This window comes from Macaca thibetana, chromosome 1 (assembly GCF_024542745.1).
Source record: "Macaca thibetana thibetana isolate TM-01 chromosome 1, ASM2454274v1, whole genome shotgun sequence".
NCBI classification, from domain to species: Eukaryota; Metazoa; Chordata; class Mammalia; order Primates; family Cercopithecidae; genus Macaca; species Macaca thibetana.
In genome coordinates, this window is record NC_065578.1 from 107914343 (window position 1) to 107926737 (window position 12395).

At 40.9% G+C, this 12395-nt stretch overlaps 2 protein-coding genes across 2 annotated transcripts in view; both read left to right on the plus strand.

Moving 5' to 3' along the window:
* The window catches only part of EEIG2 (EEIG family member 2), a 74644-nt gene extending 68982 nt beyond the window's left edge, over positions 1-5662 (plus strand). The window contains exon 11 of the mRNA XM_050746521.1: positions 1415-5662. Within this exon, the coding sequence (XP_050602478.1) occupies positions 1415-1457 (43 nt within the window). The 3' untranslated portion in view covers positions 1458-5662. The remainder of the gene's footprint in view (positions 1-1414) is intronic.
* Positions 1-12395, plus strand: part of STXBP3 (syntaxin binding protein 3) — a 186488-nt gene that overhangs the window by 11878 nt on the left and 162215 nt on the right. The window lies entirely within an intron of this gene.

Sequence of the window (12395 nt, forward strand, 5' to 3'; positions counted from 1 at the left end):
ATGATGTGCCTTGGTATGTTTTTCCTTGTGTTTATTCTGCTTGGGGTTCATCAAGCTTTTCCATCTATGGGTTTACAGTTTTCATCAAATTTGGAATTCTCAAGCCATTGTTTTCCCCAACCCCTCCTTCTGTTATTCTGATCTACAAATTCTAGTCCCCAGCCCCTCTGAGCTTTGACCTCTGACTCCTCCACTCAGAGAGACCAGCAGGCTGTATTTGGGGTCTTCCTCTCTGCACTGCAGGCTCGGAGGATCCTGAAGGAAACTGCTTCAGGCAGCTAGCTGGGGCGGTTGTTGGGCTCTCTTCATTTATTTATTGTTTCTTGGGACCACAGTCCTGCACTGCCTGTTGTCTAGTATGTGCAAACTGTCATTTCACTCATTCTATCCAGTTTTCTAATTATATAAGGCAGGAGGGAAAGTCTGGTTCCTGTTACTTCATCATGGCCAGAGGAGAACATTTTTAAAAGGGCATCTAAAAGCCAGTGTGCCGTGCTGCCCACCATGGTTTCTTCAAATTCTGATTTTCTGTAGGTATGAATGGGTGCTCACTGGCATTCTGTTGAGGAAGTTCCTATTTCTTCTGTAGAATGAATCTGTGAGAAAAGGAGTTTCTGGGCAGTCAACTGAGAAGTCCAGTCAAGTCCATGGTGGGCTAGTAATCACTGCTATCTTACTTCCATTGTTTAGAATTTCCTCTTAAAATGTCATTAAGGGAGACACTAGTCATGGTGGTTGCTTCTGGGCTTACCAAACTCAGGCACACTCAGGGTGAAATGACCAGTAGTAAGGTATACCCTGACATCTTGACAAATTGGGAAATGGGTACCTGGTGATAACTTTAGGCAGTAATGGGCCAGGCATGGTGGCTCATGCCTGTAATCCAGCACTTTGGAAGGCTGAGTTAGGAGGATTGCTTGAGCCCAGGAGTTCTTGTTGCAGTGAGCTTCAATCACACCACTGCACTTCCATCTGGGCAACAGAATGAAACCCTGTCATGAAAACACCACAATATTATGACAGCTGAAGACCATCATCATTAACTCAGTGGGAGTCCTGATGCACTGCCAGAGTCAACATATGCTCTTGGATGAGACCGATTTTAGAATGGATAGATAAACATGTTTGAGGAGCATTTCTTGCCACCGTTTGTTGATTGGTCAAGAATTGGGAAATTCTAATACATTATTTTGGGAATAAGTGCAAAAGAATCAGGATCTACACTAATCCAATGTATTAATTATAAACATTTAATATTTCACATAGTTTCTATCCATGATGCCTTTAAACCTTGTGGAAATCAAATCTAGTAGAAAAATACCTAATGCCCCATCTCTCCAGGGACAAGGTTACTTGAAACAGTTTCAAACACTACAGCTCAAAACTTTGAAGTTTTTTTCCTCTACTGTTTTAGGGTGGGGTCTGGAGCTTATGAACAAGTTGTGATCAAACGCTAGAAGTCAAGCCGGTGAAAACATTTCCCTGTGGATTTAAGATGTGAGTAGTTGATGTATCAAGGCATTTTATTCAAGCACTTAATAGAAAATGAACCTCAACTATCAAGAGGAAAGCCAATGCTGATTTCTTCTCTGGAAGGACCCACCACCATCCTATACCAGCCACCAAAGGGGAACATCTGCGTGGCAGTCTCCAGGCACCGTGCTGCTATGTGCCTTGGAAGCACCTGGCTTCTGTGGTCACTGCACATGATAATGAAAAGCCTGCTTTGTCTTTTAGAACACCCCAGTGGAGAAAACAGCATTATACACATCAGAATATCATTTTAGGATTCAAGTGTAAAAATCTGTGATCAAGTTGCTCAATAGATTTGGGCTCTATGGTTTGGTTTTTTTAGTTTGAGAGACAGTACATGAATATAACTTAAACCCTATAGATTTGTCAAGATAGGCACAATTCCTGTTCTGGAAATCTTCCCTATTACACTACCTACAGCGTTGTATAAAGCGTGGGTGTTCATGCTTTGAGAAAATGTTAGACTACAATTGAAACATGTGATGTGCTTATTCATAATTCTCAATGTATCAGTCATAAATGAAATAACAAGTGCATTTCAGTCTGAGATACGTGAATGGATGTAATGCCGTTTTTATGCAGTATATATTGTTAATTGTCATTAATATTAGATGAACTGCAGAATCGCCCCCAAGCACTACATAAAAGGCTCAAAATAAGTTTAACACCCACTGTGTTGGGCACCCTAACAGAAGAGCTGTCTTAACTCACTGAATAGTAAGGTCTACTGGTTTCAGGAGTCAAAATGTAGAAAAAGAGGAGAATTGTAATATGGTCAGAAACAGAGAAGCCTTTTCCATGTAAATTCAGATTTATCTGAGGCTAACAGTTTTCCAAAGTGGTGGTGGGTAGCAGCATGACAGCTGCTTGCCGTGACTGATGCGGACTGGTAGGTTTCCATTTTAGTTCTCTGTAAGTACTATTTTCTTCTCCACTGTGTCAAAAGTTAGTTGTTTTGAGGCAAGAGTAGAATATAACATACATCAAATATAGCTTTTAAAATAAGAATACCTGGTCTGGAACCAACTGGATCCATACCAGTTGACTAGCACAGCAGATAAACCTTAGAGTTTTTCTGTCCTTACATGACAGTTTCCACGTGGAAAGATCTAAACTTTCTTGGAATCACTGTTAGTGAAGAAAAATGTAGAATCTGTATAACCAGTAATTCCCCAATTCTTACTTTCAAAGTCATATCCAGGAAAGACAATATGTCAGAATAGAATGACTTTGGTCTAGGTGTTTTCACGTTGGCAAAAATAAGGAGGAAATTATATTATTTTAATATCCAAATTTAAAGGTTTGGAAAATTTTGAATAGTTAATATTAGGACTTTTGTTGCTGTTTTTTATATTTCAAGGATTGGGTATTCTGCATTAATCCAATACTATGTTAACCAAGAGATTCTGGAATTTTTTAAAAGATGATACCCTGTTTTATATTTTGAATGTAGAGAGACTCTGAGAGAGAGAATGTTCTGAGTTATTATACTTTTTATTTTTTAAGATTTATTTTTAAGGATAAAACAATGACCTGAACATTTTAGCCTAACCAAGGGAATTAAGTGGTAAAGACTTGCATTCTGTCTTCACGTGAACTGATCCATTCATTATATATTATGGGAAAAATCAAAGAAAGTTTTTTATAGAGATATGAAGATATTATTTAGAGAGATATTTATTATGACATTTTTTAGAAACATATTTTTCTATTTTCAAAATTTATTTCTAGGCTATATTTTTATTGGTGCTGTGCAGATGATTTTGCAGTTTTGAAAATGATAAAACTAGATTGTAAGTGGGGTTTAGTGAGAACATTCATCAGACATGTAAGAGGTGCTGCAGTCAGGGCGGTGCCCATCTTACTCATCCTTGGCTGCCCTTGGTCCAACACCTCTCTATACAAGACTGGTTCTCAGTATTTTAAATGGTACAGAATTCTTTTTAAAAAGTAGAGAGATTTTGAAAAGCATAAAAATCATGCCTTTATAATCTTAGCAGCCATCAGATACATCTTGATTTATGTAGTAGTAAATATAACAAATATTTTAATAAATAGAAACACTGATTAGGAAGAAAAAAGAACTAATGTGTATGTCTTCTGTAGTCAGCAAAAGTCTGGATCCATTTTATTCTATTTTGTGTTCCATTGGCACACTTTGTATTCAAATTTCAGTGCAGTCCTTTCAAAATACTCGCTAAGGGTTGCCTAAGTGTCTGCCTTACGCTCTGATTCTCCTTTTCTGAGAGCATGGTTAAGAACATCTTAACCATGTAGCCATTGAAAAAATCTGTTTATTAAATAATAAGTCCACTTCTGTTTATGTTTTGAGTTTAGAAAATTTGACTTGAAAATTTAGATTATTAATAAATGTATTTTTAAATATTAAAGTCAAATTTCAAATCACCCAGTGTTGAAGAATTTGCAGATGTATACAATACTTTTTCTAATTATATCCTAGAGAAAAAGACTAATGGTATTTCAAAGCTGTGTATTTGTGATGAGATAAAGAAGAGTCTTAAATATCTTGTTTGGGAGAATGCACAGGCCAGTCAGGAGACCCACCTCCTGCGCCGTGAGCTGCTCACTGAGACCCAACAGGTCATGAAGGCTAGTAGAGGGCAGAGAAGGCCTTGGGCCATCAGTTTACACTCGAATGGTTGACTCCCCTTTGTGGTGTTTTTGAAGGCTGCTTATACCAACAGCTAATGTGGATTAGTGCTTATGATCTTGAAAAAGTCTTGACCAAGAGTCCTAAACTCCACACTCCACCATCCCATTCCAGCTTAACACTATCAGAATAATATGCAAACTCTGGATTCTTTTTTCTTTTTCACTTTTTTTTTTTTTTTTTTCCTTTTTTAAGAGAGACAGGGTCTTGCTCGGTCACCTAGGCTGGAGTGTAGTGGCACAATCGTTGCTCACTACAGCCTCCAACTCCCAGGCTCAAATGATCCTCCCACCTTGGCCTCCCAAAGTGCTAGGATTACAGGCGTGAGCCACTGTGTCCAGCCTAGTTTCTTTTGTATATGCTTTTTCTACAAAACTGTGAGCCACAGAGGTTGACCACTTAGCCAATTGGTTGCTAGAAGGGAGAAAAAAAATCTCCAGCTAGCCTCCAGATAAAACATACTCAAATTCAAACAGCAGTTAGTTTTAATTAACATACAGAAGTTATTTTAGGCTTTCAGATTTCTATGCTGACTAGAACACTTTGCAAGCTGAAGCTGACATTATTATCAAATACTTCATTTAAGTACGTACTCCGAAGTGTCAGGCTTCCAGCATATGTAGCAACACTCTGAGAGACAAACTGGGCTCATATGACGGGGTTGCATTTTATTTTCTTAACAGGTCTTTAAATTGGGCAGTTCTGAAATTCTGTTTGGTCACTTCTAGATGGTACGTCATGTGAATACAACCAAGTACTGTAGTTGAAATTGTGTTATACCACTACTCATATGTTGTTTTAGGTACTATGCATAATGTTAATAGCTGAGATGTTAAAGAATTTGAAGTCTAAAATATAAAAGATAAATATACCTATATTAATCCTATGTTAAGATGCTCTGGAAATAAAGGCCTTATTCCCTTACATATGCGATTTTTGTAAGATAATATATACACAGTGTATTTTAAACATTTGTGTGGGTGGTCCATGTAGTTACTTCCCATACGACAAAGCTGACAAAATTTTTAATTTACACAATGTATTCTGCATTTTCAAATGTTTATCTTATATATATAGCAAAGAAATTATCTTACTGATATGCATTGACCAAATCCCATGGAGAAAAGACATTTAGATACATCTCATTTGAGGCTCCCCTTCCTCTCATGTGTTTGATTTTTTGGAAGATGACACAATGTGTGGGTAACCATGCAAATGTTTATGAATAACTTTATTGAAGTGATTCCATCAGTATTCTGTTCTAATACTTGGAGAATGATCTTCATATTTATATATTTTATTTCTTTGTTTCAACTATACAGTGATAATCCAGGAAATGTTTCCTTTTTTTTTTTTTTTTTTTTTTTTTTTTTTACAAAAACTGATTTTTTATTTGTAAAATGTTTGTAATAATGTAAAGGTGAACATGTTCAATTAAAATCATATATTAAAAGTTTAGATGTTCTTCATCTTTTAAAATGTATCAGTTAAGATTCCATCAGAAAATTGTGCCAAGGTAAGAAAACAGAAATGAAAGGACCAAAATAACTTATCCCTGAGGGTTTCTTTATTTATTACCAGGGAGCATGGGACAGATTTGAACGCCCCCTGTGGCGGACTTCTCTTTGAATCCTGGGGCAGCCCATGCAGTGGCATGGACCTGGGCTTTGGGTGAGACAAACCTGAGTCTGAATACAAACTCTCCTCTGAACCTGGCCTCAAACTCCTGAGCTCAAGTGATCCTCCCACCTTGGCCTCCCAAAGTGCTAGGATTACAGGTGTGAGCCTATGCGCCTGGCCTGAACCTATTTTCTAATCTAGGATGGACATAACACCAACACTCTATTGGGTTGTAATGAAAGACATGGGCATTATTGTTAAGAGTATGCTACTTTCTAGGCACTCAGTGGTCCATCAAGCCAAAATTTGCCTTTGTATAGCATCTGTACACATATACTCATTTCTAGTGTTGGACATACAGATGCTTATTAAATGTGCCACTATTAGTGTATATCCAAAAGAAAGGAAATAAGTACATTGAAGAGATATCTGCAAGTTTATTGCAGCACTATTCACAATACCCAAGGTTTGGAAGCAACCTAAGTGTCCATCAACACTTAGATGAATTCATAGAGAAAATGTGGTATATAAACACAGTAGAGTACTGTTCAGCAATAAAAAAGAATGAGATCCTGTCATTTGCAACAACATGGATGGAACTGGAGACCATTATGTTAAGTGAAATAGGCCAGGCACAGAAAGACAAACTTCACATGTTCTTACTTATTAGTGGGAACTAGAAATTAAAATAATTGAGCTCATAGAGATAGAGAGTAGAAGGATAGTTGCCAGAGGCTGGGAAGGGTAGTTGGGGGGTAGGGTGTGGGAGGTGGGCATGGTTAATTGGTACAAAAAAGAATGAGTAAGACATAGCATTTGCTAGCAAAAAAGGGTGACTATAGGCAAAAATAATTTAATTGTACATTTTAAGAGTATAATTGGGCCGGGTGCAGTGGCTCACGCCTGCAATCCCAGCCCTTTGGGAGGCCAAGGCAGGCGGATCACTGGAGGTCAGGAGTTCGAGACCAGCCTGACCAACATGGTGGAACCCCATCTCTACTAAAAATACAAAAATTAGTTGGGTGTGGTAGTACACGCCTGTAATCCCAGCTACTCTTCTACTGAGGCAGAAGAATCGCTTGAACCCAGTAGACAGAGGTTGCAGTGAGCCGAGATGGCACCATTGCACTCCAGCCTGGGCAAAAGAGCAAGACTCCGTCTCAAAAAAAAAAGTATAATTGGATTGTTTGTAACACAAAGGATAAATGCTTGAAGTAACAGATACCCCATTTACCCTGATATGATTATTACACATTACATGCCTGTATCAAAATATCTCATATACCCCCCATAAATATATATACCTACTATGTACCCACAAAAATGTTTTCACTATTAAAGATCATCACTTAACAAATGGTATTTAGTGTCACCTATATCCTCGTATAGACTGTTCTATTCCCTTAGACCAGAATGTCCTCAGAGAGCAAAAACAATGCCAACAGTGTCCCTCTGCTGATACTCAAATTATAATAGCAATTTAATATTAATAAAGAACTATAGTTTAATGTCAGTTTGAACCCAGATTCTTCTCTGCAGATTGTCAGGGCCTCCCTGGACAGTGCAGATTTTAAAAGGTTATGTGACTAAAGAGAAAGCACCCTGTCTCTTGTCAGGAGAGAGTAGGGTATGGACACTCTATGGGAAACCCTCCACACTCCTCCCCACTACAGAGGATCACCCAGAATAACTTTGTACCAGATCACAGCAGAACCTGGCAGGACTCTGATCTGCCCACATCTCCAGCATGGAATTCTCAGACCCAGCCTTCTTGTTTCACCTTGGCCCACCTTTCTTCAACACCTGGTGATTTTCTTCCTCTCTCTCTGTCTGTCCTTCCCTTTCTCTTTCACCTGTTTTCACTTCTTCGCTCCCTGTACCTGTGCATCACTTATCATAGCAGCACATAATGAAATCTTTCCTTCCATTTGTGTGATAGGTAGGAAATCACTGGTGGAGTTAATTCATTCCACATTATACAAAGTGTAACAAAAAATTAAGAAACCTAGGCTGGGCGCAGTGGCTCACGCCTGTAATCCCAGCACTTTATGAGGCCGAGGTGGGTAGATACCTGAGGTCAGGAGTTTGTGGCCAGTCTGACCAACATGGTGAAACCCCATCTCTACTAAAAATACAAAAAAAAAAAATAGCTGGGCATGGTGGTGGGTGCCTGTAATCCCAGCTACTTGGGAGGCTGAGGCAGGAGAATCGCTTTAACCTGGGAGGCAGAAGTTGCAGTGAGCTGAGATCATGCCATTGCACTCCAGCCTAGGCGACAGAATGAGACTCTGTCTAAAAAAAAAAAAATTAAGAAACCTAAACAGGCACTTTAGTTAGACATTCCCTGGGTCAGTGATCTCTATTCCATGTGAACCTATTTAATAGGAAATGTCAGAAAATTTCCCAAATGAATGTTTAGACCTCCTTCCCATGCATTTATTACCCAGCTAGGTTGAGGTATCACCTCAACCATTTCTTAAGAAATTGACTTCACTGCAGATCTTCAAACCATTTCAACACTGTTTTTCCTTAGTGTATGCATTGCAGAAAATCTCAAACCTCTGCAGAAAGTTGGCATGCCTAAGATTTTTGGCATCTTTTTTTTTTTAATCTTATGTTGGAGAATCCTTAAAGCGAGTATGTGCAGCTACTTAAAATAGGAAAAGTGTGCCACCTTCTGGCCTTAAACGTCTGATGATTCAGTCAAGTCTACCTGTCTCAAGTGATCCTGTCTGCTTCTATTTCACATATATTTCATGAAATTTACACCAAAAGAAAAACACATTTTGTATCTTTTCAGTAATTTTTAAAATTTGAAATAATTTCAACAGACTTTGAAGCATTGCACATTTTGCTTAAAGTAAAATTGTTTCCTTTGGTGTGGGATTAATGAAAAATTCTGTAAGTACAGTTCCATGAAGATTTCTACCCAAAGGCACTGCTTGGGCAGCATGGCAAAGCACATATTTACAAGGCCAGGCGGGACACAGCAGTGAGAACACACAGAGCCTGTTCAGTGAAAGCAAAGGCTCTGATGGGTCAAGGGTGATGTGTGGGAGCAGGGAGTCGTGTTGTTGGGTAAGACAATAAAATCAGATCACAGCTTAATCTGACTAATTATAGCTTGAATCTAGCACACAGGATGAAGTGGAGCAGGCAGAAAGAAATGAGATCGTTTCAGCAATGGAGGCAAAAGTGTGCAGGCAGAGTATATGCAATTCAGCAGGAACATTAAGAACCCAACAGAGAAATAGAGGACACGAATTGTTAACTTTCAAGATAAAAGGTATATAAGACATGCTGCTGGCTTCAAAAGCTTGTATTTAACATTTACTATACACATTTCTGACTGCCAGCTTCTAGCAGCTTGCTAGACCTCAGCAATATTCCCAGCTGTCCCCTTTGTCTAGATATCACCAAGGATGTGCATTATATATGTGAAAGGAAAATATCTTGGTCCCCTAAAATCACTAAGCTGAAAGGAAAATTCAAACTGGAAACTGCTCAGGGCACACCTGCCTCCCATTCTATTCAAAGTCATCCCCCTGCTCACTGAGATAGATGCATATCTGATTGCCTCCTTTGGAAAGGCTTATCAGACACTCAGTGCGACCATTTGTCTCTCTTCTACCTGTGCCCTGGAAGCCCCCTCCTTGCCTTGAGTTGTCCCCGCCTTTCTGGATGGAACCAATGTACATCTTACATATATTGATTGAGGTCTCATGTCTCCCTAAAATGTATAAAACCCAAGCTGTGCCCCGACCACCTGGGGAACATGTCGTCAGGACCTCCTGAGACCATGTCATGGGAGCGCATCCTCAACCTTGGCAAAATAAACTTTCTAAATCAACTGAGACCTGTCTCAAATTTTAAGAGGTTCACATATGTAATGATAAGTCATGTTTGCCGTAGTTAGCATCTAGCATTCTCCATGAAGGCAGAAACCCATGGTTCTCAGTCTTCAAAAGACCACATTGCCACTGCTGACGCTGCTCAGTCCCTGACTTCCTGTCAACTGCTCGACACACAGTCTCCACGGGACCAGGCATGACGAGATAAAGATTTAATGTTCTTGGCACCCAAACTCTAGTTGAGGAAATTGGCTTTATTTGGAGTTCTCCCTTGATAATCACTGGCGGAACTGAGGGCTGAGAACACTTGAAGGGAGTTGAACTGCTGGGCGTGAAGTGGAGCGGGAGGTTGGCAGTCACAGGAGAGGAGGGGAGAGGGTGGGGCAAGCGAGGGCAGCTGGGGAAGGTTAGCTGGGAGCTGCTGCCTGGTGAGGAGGAGGGTAAGGCAGGACATGTTTGAGAAGCCTCAGGGCAGCATAGAAGGGGCTGAGATTCACATCTCACTTCTATGGAACTGAACTTGAAAGCAGGCAGTGCTGTGATAACTTAAGCTTTCAGGAAATCATAGAAGTCTCAGAGTTTTGGAGTTACCCAGACTATGGAAATAGGAGTTGGAGGCAAATTATATTCAGATCTCAAGGGCCAGAGAGGTTTCAATACCTGGTAGTGCAGATTTCCTATCTAGTCTGGGAGGTGGGCAGTGGCAGTGAGAACCTTCTCTCAAAGAAGACTGCAGATTAAACTCTGTCTCCTGCTGAGCCCACTTGTTTTCACATTGTCTGTGGTGGCTTTGACTCAAGCAGAGTTGAATAGTTGTGATAGAGACTGGATCACCTGCAAAGATTTACTATCTAGCCCCAAAAGCATGTTTGGCAACCCCTGACCTCAAGTATTAATGAGCCTTTCAGTGTCAAAGAAAGGCCTGTATCCAGTCTAGGGGAAAGACACACTTCTCAAGAAGAACGTAGGTTCAGAAGTCGTAGAGAGAGCGGGAAGGCCATGGGAAAGAGTGGCTCCAGCCCCCATGGCAGTCATGAGCACTTAAAATATTTCCATGTGGGGGCTCCAGTGATTAGGCTCGAACAAAGTTAACTGATGAACTTTCAAGAAAGATCGGAGAAAGGGCTGGTCTTGGCTAGAAACCTTGGCTCTACCACAGAAGACCAATGATGAGAAGGGAACTCTAGAGTGAAAACTGCGGAGATCTAGAAAGGTGAGGACAGAGGGCCTTTGAGAGCAGGAATAGGGTGGGGCTACAAATCTCTTGTTCATGTGCGCCTTTGAGCATTCATGAGGGAAGTCTGATAGCAGTATTAGAAATTTCCGGGAAAAACAGCTGGTTTACCAAAGTAATGTGATTAAAAGATTGTTCTCATCAGAATCCCTTCATTCTCTCCCCCCTCACCAAATCCCCTTCCCATCTACTTAATTATTAACCCTTGGAAACTCAGCTTGAGAATTACTCCCCCCAGCCCTCTCCCAGGCACCAACTCTGCGTCGGCATAGCCCCCATTCCAGACTGGTCAGGATGTCCCAGCTGTGGCACAGATGGTTATTTGCCACAATGCTCCTTCTCCCCTTGTTCCTTGGCAGACCAAGTGGACACATGACCTCCTGAAATAAAAACTACATTTCCCAGCTGATACGGTTTGGATTTGTGTCCCCATTCAAACCTCATGTCAAACTGTAATCCCTGATGTTGAAGGTGGGGCCTGGTGGGAAGTGATCATGGGAGCAGATCCTTTGTGAATGGTTTAGCACCATCCCCTTGGTGCTGTTCTCATCACAGAGTCCTCCCAAGATCTGTTTAAAAGTGTTTAGCACCACCCCCTCACTCTGTCTTGCTCCTGCTCCCACCACGTGAGACACCTCACCCCAAACCAACCCTTTGCCTTCTGCCATTATTGGAAGTTTCCTGAGGCCTCCCCAGAAGCACAAGCCACTGTGCTTCCTGTACAATCTGCGGAACCATGAGCCAATAAACCTCTTTTATTACCCAGTCTCTGCTATATCTTTACAGCAATGCAAGAATAGACTAATACATCAGCCTCCCTTTGTGTGGCCTGAAGACTTCCTTCTGATCAACAGGAAGTAAGCAGTCGTGTTGTGTAACAACCCACAGTAAGCCTTACCAGACGGCTTGTGTGTGCCCTTTGTCCCTTCTCTTCTTTCTGCTGTTTTAGAATATGAAAATGGTAGCCAGAGCTCAAATCTCTCTGTTCCTGGGTGGCATGCTAAGTAGCCACAACATGCAAGATGGACATCTGGGTCCCTAAAGTGGCAGAGCTCCCATGCCTGGGGCTTACCTCTGGACTCCTGTGCCTAGCATCTCATTTAAACTACTGTTTTCCCCCATGAGGTGAAGCTGTTTCTTTCTCCCATTAGTACTACCACCCCAATTCCATCCTGAGAATAGGGTGCTCAAAAAACAATCCCAGCATTTTGGGAAGCTGAGGCAGGCGGATCACTTGAGCCCAGAAGTTCAAGACCAGTCTGGGCAACATAGTGAGACCCTATCTCTACAAATTTTTAATTAGCTGGGCATGGTGGTACATGCCAGTAGTTCAAGCTACTGGTGGGGGAGAAGGTGAGGTAAGAGGATTACTTTAGCCCAGAGGCTGAGGCTACAGTGAGCCGTGATTATGCCACTGCACTCCAGCCTGGGTAACAGAACAAGACCCTGTCTCAAAAAAAGAACAACAACAACAAAAAAAAAACAT